The sequence below is a fragment of the Ammodytes marinus genome (genome assembly GCF_949987685.1).
Source record: "Ammodytes marinus genome assembly, chromosome: 24".
Lineage (NCBI taxonomy): Eukaryota > Metazoa > Chordata > Actinopteri > Uranoscopiformes > Ammodytidae > Ammodytes > Ammodytes marinus.
In genome coordinates, this window is record NC_137228.1 from 9,000,791 (window position 1) to 9,011,944 (window position 11,154).

Genomic DNA, 11,154 nt, shown 5'->3' on the forward strand with positions numbered 1-11,154 from the left:
TGGTGCACAGTGAGAAAAATCTGTAAAAGACAGTTTTACAGAAGTACTATAAAATAAATATATAACTAAATACATCTTCTCCTCATCACCTGATATTGCGGAAAGACTTGAGTCAGTGGTGGATGACGCCATCTTTAGTAACTACATTTTTGTCCTTGAAGGCCTACTTAGCTTCTGTAATTATTGGAAAGGGAGGGGTTACCAGTGGAGCGTTGCAATCTAGAACGTTTCAGCACTTGATGCCCCTAATTATACATTGCTGATATTACACACTGCACGTACAACATTATAACACTGGCTGTGATTAGTTCTCCATAAGTGACAGACAGGTGAACTGTCCCCGCAGGTCTTCTTTGCCGAGGACGTTGGCTCCAACAAGGGCGCCATCATCGGCCTGATGGTCGGCGGCGTTGTCATAGCGACCGTCATCGTCATCACCCTGGTGATGCTGAGGAAGAAGCAGTACACCTCCATCCACCATGGAGTCATCGAGGTGAGAAACAGCTGACGTGTGTGTGTGTGTGTGTGTGTGTGCGTGTGCGTGTGCGTGTGCGTGTGCGTGTGCGTGTGCGCGTGCGTGCGTGCGTGCGTGCAAGCTGTTCTATAAAACAGTCAAGCTGCCATGTTGGGGGGAATGCTGTGCTACATGCATGCATGTTAGAGCACAATCTGTTTTCAGTATAGCCCTCTAATTTATGTATGTGTATATGTATCAGGGTATACAGTATATGTGTTGTTAAATGCCTTATAAAGAGTTGAGCAGGGTACTTTACACTGCAAAAGGAAATCTTTTTTTAATTAAACTTGTTCACTGAATATAATTGGATGAATGCCTGTTGCCAATTAATGTACGGCTTTCGTTATTCCAATTATCCCCATTCATCATTTCAGAATTTTCAATAGTCGTTTAATTAAAGAAAATATGGTAGTTGTGGCATCCTTGTTTCTTTATTTTTGTCAATTTATCTTCTTCAGGGACACATTTAAATGCAGATTACTATAATTTATACACACCCCTCTCTCTCTCTCTCTCTCTCTCTCTCTCTCTCTCACTCACTCACTCACTCACTCACTCACTCACTCACTCACTCTCTCTCTCTCTCTGTGGCTCTCTTCTAGGTGGACGCGGCCGTCACCCCCGAGGAGCGCCACCTGTCTAAGATGCAGCAGAACGGTTACGAGAACCCCACCTACAAGTTCTTTGAGCAGATGAATTGAGGAAGAATTTCACATATAGACACACACACACACACGCACACACACACGCATTAACACAACACACACAACATTTCAAGCACCCTCCCTCCCCCCCTCCTCCCTTCTCCCTCCTTCCGACTGCTCCCACTTCTCCAAACGGCAGCGTGGTTGAGATTATATTGCGTGACTGAAATAGTTGGTTACGAGCAAACAGAGCGACTGTAGCTATTTTTTATTTTAATTTTTTTGCCTGGGCGGACTCCGCGGGCCGAGCCAGTTTGCACCGAGTTTGTTCACTTTAATCGGAGCGAGACAGACACCTTTTTAATTAGGGAAAGGCGTTTTTCTACATTGCTCCGTCTGGCCCTGCTGATGTATGTAAGCCCCCCATCCCGCCCAGTGCATTGAAACAAACCCACCCTTTAGGGGGAAAGAAGTGCGTTCTCTCCACGCTGATTCAGGGCCAGTGTACAGTTGGAGTTTTCTTTTTATATATTGTTTTGGCTTTGGATGTTTTAAGGTAAATCTGACCACTGATCAGCAGGATATGAGGCGCATGCCGAACCTGGGCCTCATTTACAAACATCTGTTGCATGCAGAATGTTAGAAAAACACAAATTATTTGAAATCATTATTGAACATGTGAATGTATTCACCTTCATTTGTTTCTATCATATTCTTTGTAATGAAATGAAATTAAGGCTTAAATCAAGCAACGGATAGTTTCTAAACATAGCCCAGTGTTTCCCAAAAAACTGCACCACTACTGCACTCACTCTACAGTCTACACTGGAGTATAAGTGAGCCCCTCTCCCTCCTCCCCCATCCCTCCCTCCCTCCATCTATCTTTCTTATTTCTTTGCGCATTCTTACGACAGCTGGGCTGTGCTAAGTCACACAAGGCTCTTAAGGATATGTGGACACGCTGGTGAAAATGAATATGTTGACGACGACAGTAGTAATTGTGTGTTCCGAATGAGCTGTTTTTTTTTTCGTTTTTCCCTTTCGTTTCCAGTTTTGTTTTTCAAAAAAGAATGAAAACGGAGAAAAAAAACAAAAGTCACCCGATGTAAAGTCCTTTTTTTAAATTGCGTGTAATGTTACTGAAGTAATGCTGAAGTCTTAGCTGTTCCTATGTAGTGCATGACAACAAAGGACAACAGAATTTGGGGGGGATCAACAAAAAAAAATAAAAAAGATCTTATCGCTGCTCTCTCTCTCTTGAGATCCTTTCTCACGTATAGATTGTCATTTAAGCAAGATTGTACATTTAGTATCTTCTCGTGATCATGTGACTTCAAAGCAATGATGAAAAATATATATAAAATCTAGATGAACGGGCTCGGCTTTGATATCATGTAAAATACACGTTTAAAAAGAGATCTGTGATTTTATGGAATTAAGTGTGTTCTTTCTTTTCTTTCTTTATAAATTAAAAAAAACATGCTACGTTCCTGAAGCTGTTTGTATATTATTCTCATTCAACGAAATATATTGTGTTAAAATGCTTATGCGTACGTTCTCTCGGAGAACACCCGTGTTTCATTTCTGCTTTTCTTTGGTCCAGTTTATATATGTTTTTTTAAGGGCATGTTACGAGTGTGAGGGGTTAACATGGAGCGAGAGAGGGGGAAGGATGAAGAAGAATTGGGTTAGGATTATCTCTGCGTGTTTGTGTTTTGTCATTTTCAGTCTGGTGTTTGATCCACTCGTAAGCCAATGCCATCTCTGTCTTTCTCCTTTTTATTCTTTCGATTTATACTCATTTTGCTGTCTTTTCCTAGAACAGGTGGAGTGCTGAGAGTATAGGGAGGAGAAGGAGGGATAGAGAGAGAGAGAGAGAGAGAGAGAGAGAGAGAGAGAGAGGTAGAGAGGAAATGACTTGCAGTTCCGGATGGATAGCCAGCCAGGCGACAGTCTGTATATAGGCCTATAATGGATTTTTCACCCCCATGCCCCAGCACGCCCCCCCCTTCCCAAACCTTTTCCCTTTAGGCATGCCGCTCACCTCTCTGCCATGGGTGCACACTTGACTCTTCATAAGGCAGAGCACTGTAGTCTGTATATAGATGATAAAAAACGGTCACCACTGATCGAGAGAGCTTGAGAGTGAGTTGGAAGTGAGAAAAAAAACGTGTGTCAAACAATTAGTCCCAGGCTTATTTCAGATCAATGCAAATGAGGTGAAATCCATCTTGGCAGATGTCTATGACCATGGTCCAAGAGGTTTTTTTTATTAGAGCACCTTTAACTGGACTTGTGTGAAAAATTATTGTAAATCAGACTTTACGGTCTGAGGTAAAAATTCAAGCTGATTGAAAATCCACCAAAACGTTCATCTTCGTTAAGGTTGGATCATGGGTAAAAGGTTGTCTCTGTCGCGAGGAGCTCTCACTCTGTTGCTGAATCTAAAGGCGAGTTGGATATGAGTGTAAATGTACATAAATATGGAGGTTGCAGTGGGGTGGGTCCTTGGTTTTCTTTCAGAGGGTGCTCATTAGAAAGCCCAACAGAGGGCAGTAGAGTAGAAGAGAAAGCAGGATTTTCTTTCTATCTTTTTTTCTTTCTCTGTGGATTATATATTGATTTTTGTTTTCCACTGTGTAATATTGTGCAGGCCATTTGCATTGACTGAGAAAACGCTTTCTACACTGTATTCCATAATAAAGTTTTGAATGTACATACACATGCTGCGTCTTTGTGTCTCTTTTATCATGGAATATATTTTGGATAATGCCCCTGGTTTATACTATTTTAGTCTAATACAGTATACCTCATGATTTTTCTTTGCTAGCTTTTTTTTTCTCTTTGTTAGCTTTGTGTATGGAGGTCAGGCTCAGACACAAAGCAGCAGAATGGAGTCAACAGGCATTCAGTGTTGCTAAAGGTTGAGTTATTTTGCACTGATTGCACCTTAACATTATTTTAAGTGCATTAAATCCAAATTCTGTAAGGTAATATTTAATTAAAAAAATAAAACCTGGGGAATTGGGGGTAAACTACAAGTTACTTAAGCAAAGTCAAATTATATTGGATAATTTTTAGCCCCATTTTAACATCCTAAACTTAATCCTACTTCACTGAAATAAAGTGAAATGACATACAATATAAAGTAAGTAATTTATATGGAGTCTACGATTGCATTGTTCAATTCAAAATAAATAAAAATAGGCCTTGTGAAAAAATACCTTTTTAAATACAATACATATTACAAGGCAATATGGCCTACTATACAAGGCAAACAGCCAAATATAATGACAAATAACAAAGGCTTATTTTACAGTAAAAAGAAGATTTTTCTTTGGGTCAGCTCGGGATATTTGGATGCTGTTTCTGGTTCTGTAAACCTAAATATGCGGCCCAGCTCCGCGCAAAGGAGGCACCATTTTGACGTCCGTGAACGCATCATTTCCCCCACCTCCCACAATCCACCGCGGGTCCTCCACATTGGATTTCTGTACTCTGAAGTGTCAATCCCAAGGTGAGTACTGAGTTTGAAAATAAACGCTGTCAAACATGTATGTTTACACCGTCTGTCATGTCTGCGCCCCATGACGTACGCGTGTGATTTTTTTTCAGAGAGTGTCACACTTAGCTTGACTCAGTCACAGCAACCCATTAGAGGACAATGTTAGAAAGTAGCGTCACCTAAAGCTAGCTCACAATGTTAGCATTGACCGTGTTAGCTCACAGTAAACCAGAATGAAGCTAAACCGTGTGTAACGTTGTTTTGGCCTTACTTCTACTACTCTAAATTGACAGTGAAGTTAGCGTTAAGAGGCTTATAGTGTGGCACTTGTTTAGCATGTAGCTAACTCAATGTCATTTACTCTGTCTGTACGCTATTGTTGGAGGGCAGCTACCTTGTGCTAATCTGAAATCTGGCTCGCGCTCGCTAATATTGAGCAATTGTAAAGTAAAGTGATTGTAAAGTGGCTGCAGCTGAGTCCATATTTGACATACTGGAAGTGAAATATGTGACCGAGTCCTTCTAGGTGTAACAACCTGTAAAATAGAGTATGTGACGTTTTATATAGGTTTTGATATAACCATGGTAAAAACAGCATCACCCTATGTTTATTTGCTCCCTTTAGATGGCTCTCCACCGCTTGCTCCATCTCTCCTCTCTGCTGCGCACTGCAGTCGGCCTGACCCTGCGCAGGAACATCGGCATGTCTGCGGTCCTCCTCAAGGAGCTCGACCCGGTCCAGAAACTGTTCCTGGACAAGATCCGGGACTACAACACCAAGAGCAAGTGAGTGGATAAACTACACTCAACTAGTAAACTTAACGGACGGGCAATGTTACGTTTTATTTTCTGTTTTCACGTGATAACTAGTTAGTTATAACTGACAGTGCCATCACGTCACAGGCTCTTTCCCCTAGACCAGGGGTGGCCAACCAGTCAGAGACAAAGAGCCACATTTTTAACTGTGTTACTGCAAAGAGCCACATCGTACACACGGGTACACACAGTGGCGATTCCAGGAAATTTTGACTGGGGGTGGCCAAGGTGGGCCACAGAGTTAGAGTGGGGTGGCCATCGCACCCCTGAATGAATAGCATGTGATATGCTGTACAACCAATTCAAAGATGATTTATAATCCCAAATGCCCACATCATGTTAGTATCCATTGTAATGTTTGTCAGAAAACTAAACCCCTGAAGGGGGGTCTGGGGGCATCCCCCCCCAGAAGATTTTTTTTTGTGTTTTTAACATGTAATCTAAGCATTCTGGTGCATTCTGGCGAAGATAATAAAGGAAAAAGTCAATATTTATTTCAGCTCAGATGAATAGTAAAATTAGCAAGACAACATAACTTGCTAGCAGCCAGATGCCTAACAACTGCACAGAGGGACGGATGACCACTAGCTTTTGACCAAATATCTTGCTAAAAAAATAAACCTTTATTTATGAAAGTCTGCCCTTGCTAAGAACATGTTACACTCGCTAACTACAAACTTTAATTTTTTTATTCAGATTTCAAAAATCTGCTGGGACACGTGCCTATACACATGCATGGGTGGCACGCATGTCACAAGCACACTTATGCTGTTTTCAAGACCTTTGCTGACCAGAGACCAGTTCTAGTGCCTACCATTAATTTAGTAATTGAAAATTGAAAACTGATCTCATATCAGTGGATTGGAGTGTTTGTGTGATGAACTTGGCAACTACCTATCAAAAAAAGTTAAGAAAGAAAAAAATACATATCATCTCTGAACTAGGATACATATCAGGAAAAAAATTTAATTAAAAAAATAAAATGAAAATAAAAAATAACATTTGAACTGGGGGGGGGGGGGCACTGGGGTGGCCAGTAAGATTTCAGGGGGGGGGGGGGCGTTTTTATTTTCGCGGGGAGCTTGCACATGCATGCACAAGCATTATTTATCAAAAAAAAAAAAAACAGGGGGCCCCACACTAGGACTTGAAACGGGCCCCCAGATCGTTAAGGCCGCCCCTGTGATAATGACAGGACTGGACTCCTACAGTACTAAAGACGACAGGGCAGTCATTTTCAACAATGAACATTGTGTGCACTGCCTCACACACAAACTCTCAGTTCAACCAAGTCCACAAACAAAAATATAACAATTTAAAATAGCGTTTTTCTCTTACTATGCATGTTGCTTTGTGGGACTTACTTTTAGCATGGAGAGAGGTGAAGTGGCGCCGAAGATTTGAAGCCTTGAAATGCGCAAATGACACCTGGCATATAAGGCAGAATGGCTTGGCATAACGTTCAACAAAAAATATGAACTCTCCCACTCTGTTTCGGAACGAACTTGACACAATAGTTTACTCACGGAAAACCTCCCTCCAAGCTGAGCGGGCAGTTTTATGTTGCGTCCGCACCAAACGTTTGCGAACGTTATGTTGCGTCCTCAATTAAACATTTGCGAACAGGCATACACATAGGGCCTACACATTAATGAAATAAAAAAGGAAATAATAGACAACATGTAAAACGAACGTAAGAGCCGCATGAAACGTTTGCGAACATGCACACACATAGACCAACACAAAAAAAAAGTATAAAAAAAAAAAAAAAAAAAAAATTATAATCACATAATTTGATATGAACTGAAGAGCCGCACGAAGCTGGGCAAAGAGCCGCATGCGGCTCGCGAGCCTCGGGTTGGCCACCCCTGCCCTAGACCCACCAAAAACTTTTCAAAATTCCACAATAAAATAACTGAGCAGTTCAACAAAATAAATGCCCTCTTTTAAATGATATACCAACACACCAGTTGCATCGATATTTCCTGGCTGCACCAAAAAAAAACATGATGTGGCCTATGACAGAAAATAAATGAAAACGTAGAGGTAGTTTTGCAAAAGAAAAGCTATAATTAAAAGCACATAAGAACACATTGTTGATGAAGTTACGTAATAGATTTTTTAAATGTTTTGGTTTCTCACTTTCTGTCTTTCTCGACCTGTTCTGTACTAAATTGATGCGTGCACTTACATCTGGCTAAAATAGATAGATGCCTTATGCATCTGCTGCCAAGGGCTACATACCTTTTTTATATACATATCTATGGAGCTGCTCAGCCGACCAATGACTGTGCCAAAAAAACGACTGATGTCAGAAGTCCAAAATGGTGTCGCGGGAAAATCAGCTTCACTTGTGTAAAAAGTCATGCGTCAACTTAAAACAATTGACATTGACGCATTTTAAGCGTTGATTAGTTGAGACAGCACACATTAGTTGAGACAGACGCATGAACTTTTAAAGCTGCTTTTTGGATTCTCTCCAGCATGCTGTTCTAATTCCAGTCTTCGCTCTTAAAGGTGCACTATGCAGTTTTAGAGGAGGGGGATTTGTTTGCTTACATTCGCAAATCCTGCAGTTAGTTTACAAAACATATTTACTCAACATGTCATTTTTATTATTGAATAATTATATCATCATAAATCAAAACATTTTGAGAAACCTGGAACCAAATGTAAAAAAAACTGTTGGCCTTGCTGTTATAGACAACAACAGTATTCCAAGTAGCCAATTTTCCTGCAAATTAAGTTTTTTTTTATTGAGATTTGAGAATATACCTTTTGAAACGTTTCCTTCTCAAACTAACCCAAAGTTACACAGTGCACCTTTGTACGTTGTATTTTTAAAATGTGGCCTTTGGGGCGCTCCTGGTGTAGTGGTTAGAGCGCTGTGTCCCCCCATAGAGGCTCAGTCCTGGTCACAGCAGACCCGGGTTAGAACCCAGCCCGGGTGGTTCTCTGCATGTCCCACCCCTCTCCTGAACACTGTCCTATCACCTTGGCTCTCCCAGGGCTTCAGGCGGCATCGTGGACGCAGGGCCCTCCTACCAGAAGAACGTGACCGAGGAGATCACCAAACTGCAGAGGCTATACGGAGGAGGGGACCTCGCCAAGTTGCCCCAATTCAAATTCACAGGTTAGTTTACATGATGTGCTGTGGGAGGGTTGTTTGTGTCTCCTCTCTTACTGTGGCCTATTCTGATATCATTTAAAAATGTGTTTTAAGAGGTCAACATAAATTATATAGTCATTTCAATTTAGACAAGAATCAATATTTTAGATGTAGAATTGCAGTGTTCTTAAAGGGGTAGTTCAGGATTTTAGACATAGGGCCTTATTCCCAAGTTAGCCTTGGTGTTCTTTATCAGTGGAGACAGTTTTCAACACATTTAATTCAGTCCTTCTAGTTGCAGAGTGCGCTCGTGCTAAGCTAGCGCACGGCATCGGGGGGATACCTAGCCTGCTACTAAAACAGTCTTACCCACTCCACAGTACACCCGAGGCCAATCAATTATAACGCCAGACTATCGATGTAAATGTCTGTGTTGATAGAATAATTTTAGAAATAAAACCAACCTCGCATCGCATGAATTATCGCATTTTGAGGGACTACTTTCTTAGCAGCAGCGGACTTTTACTTTGCTGTGTAACCGAATCACTACAGCAGAAAGTAAACAGAGCAACGTGGGACAGAAACTGAAACTGCACTGCCACCAGTCTACCGTCATTCTGTCCCGGTTCTCTGCTGCAGCTCCAGCGGGGGCTGTCTCTACAGACGCTCTTTCTCTTTCTGCCCTTTGAGCATCCCTCTCAATTCTTCATCAGTGTATTCCGGCTCGTACAGGTACGGGCAGCAGCAGGTAAACAAACTATTATAGAGCCTGTAACCTAGGTATTAGTCCGCCGCTGCCGCAGCCTACAAGGAATAAAGTCCCTCAAAATGCAATATGCGAGGTTGGTTTTATTTCTAAAATTATTCTATCAACACAGACATTTACATCGATAGTCTGGCGTTATAATTGATTGGCCTCGGGTGTACTGTGGAGTGGGTAAGACTGTTTTAGTAGCAGGCTAGGTATCCCCCCGATGCCGTGCGCTAGCTTAGCACGAGCGCACTCTGCAACTAGAAGGACTGAATTAAATGTGTTAAACTGTCTCCACTGATAAAGAACACCAAGGCTAACTTGGGAATAAGGCCCTATGTCTAAAATCCTGAACTACCCCTTTAAACAGTTGTCAATATCACACGTTATTAATGATGCCATTCTTATCTCATGAGACAAGGCTTTGACACTGCCCTTGGCTTACTGGTGTACAAAGGACAGTGCATTTCTTAATTGAATTAGTTCAAATTGACAGTCATTTTCATTAACAGTGTTAAAAATACAATTAAATGTGCTTAGAATGGCGTGACTATCCATAGCTATTTATTCCTTTGTCCCTGGAGAGGTGTGCTGTGTCTATTTATAGTGACACATTATTGTCTCATTTTGTTTGAAATTGGTTTAGGGAGTGTGTTGTTTCATATCTTCAAAGCATTTTTTGTTGTATTCTTTGCTGTAGACTCCAATTTTAATTTCAGTTATTGTTGCAGCTGATGTAGTTGTCATTTCTCAACAGCTATCCCTAATGTATTTCTCTGTTATTGTTTCATTTCTTTGCAGATCCCAAGTTTGACGAAGCAGCCAAGTAAAAGCTGTCCATGTTGTATGTCTCCTACATGTCACAAATATGTTGTATTTAATAAAAAGATAGTGGATTGATCCATGAGGCACTGTTTGTCAATGAAGCTGCTTCTGATGCTTTCCACACCCTGTACAGTGGATCAACCAAGACAATAAACAAATATTTGGACGCTGTCTATAATTTTGATGTTGAACTTTTACAAAATATCTCTATCGTGCACATGGTATCAAATATATTATAGAATTTTCTGTTAAAGATAAATCAACATGATTTCAGATACTGTTAGTCCAGAAAAAATAATAATCTAGGGGACACAAGATGACTTTGCATTACAATTGAGACAATGGCGGCTGACCTTAGATTGAAATTGCACGTCCCTCTGAATTGGTCTTGAAATACTCAAATCATGTCAAGGATTAATATTTGAACACAAAATAGTGTCAGAAAGGGGAAGTGTCTGTTTGACCTAAGATTAAATGTTGAGCTCATAAAATGTCCCCAGATTTGTCTTTCTGTTTTGCAGTTTTTCTCATAGTGCAGATTATTTTAATCCACACTTAAAAACACTGTCTGCCAGAAGGCTTTGGACCCTTGTTTGATGCGCGAGTGTGTGGTCATATTTTACACTATATTTGGGCTATAGAGTTGAGGCATTTTATTTATAGCGTCCACTTTTAAATATTGAACTGTAATTCTTATCTGAGATGCTGCATGCTTGTCAGCAGGACATTTACTTGAAAAATGAATGCACAGCAGAGGCTGTCAGCATGTATCTTATGATGCAGCCAGTTTTAGGAATATGGCCGCCAAAAGTCACAAAAACAAACGATGTTTATTAATGATGGGATTATTGTTGCAATAATGCAAATCACTTTGAATGTTTTTTTGTATAACTTGTGGGCAGCTTGTGAATTTTTTTTCCATAGTTCCTTTCCACCAGAGTGTAAATTGTGGTCCCAATAATTAAAGCAAGTGTGGTCTTGAAATAG

At 40.8% G+C, this 11,154-nt stretch overlaps 2 protein-coding genes across 3 annotated transcripts in view; both read left to right on the top strand.

The window, feature by feature from the left end:
• The window catches only part of appa (amyloid beta (A4) precursor protein a), a 38,487-nt gene extending 34,604 nt beyond the window's left edge, over window positions 1-3,883 (top strand). For both annotated transcript variants that reach the window (XM_080053115.1, XM_080053116.1), the window contains exons 16-17: window positions 347-493; window positions 1,120-3,883. In XM_080053115.1, the coding sequence (XP_079909241.1) occupies window positions 347-493; window positions 1,120-1,218 (246 nt within the window). In that variant the 3' untranslated portion in view covers window positions 1,219-3,883. The remainder of the gene's footprint in view (window positions 1-346; window positions 494-1,119) is intronic.
• A 740-nt stretch (window positions 3,884-4,623) lies between these two features.
• Window positions 4,624-11,108, top strand: atp5pf (ATP synthase peripheral stalk subunit F6). The gene is made up of 4 exons (XM_080052829.1): window positions 4,624-4,678; window positions 5,292-5,452; window positions 8,491-8,615; window positions 10,144-11,108. The coding sequence occupies exons 2-4, from the start codon at window positions 5,292-5,294 to the stop codon at window positions 10,170-10,172; spliced, it is 315 nt and encodes a 104-aa protein (XP_079908955.1). The 5' UTR covers window positions 4,624-4,678; the 3' UTR covers window positions 10,173-11,108.
• Window positions 11,109-11,154: the final 46 nt, after the last annotated feature.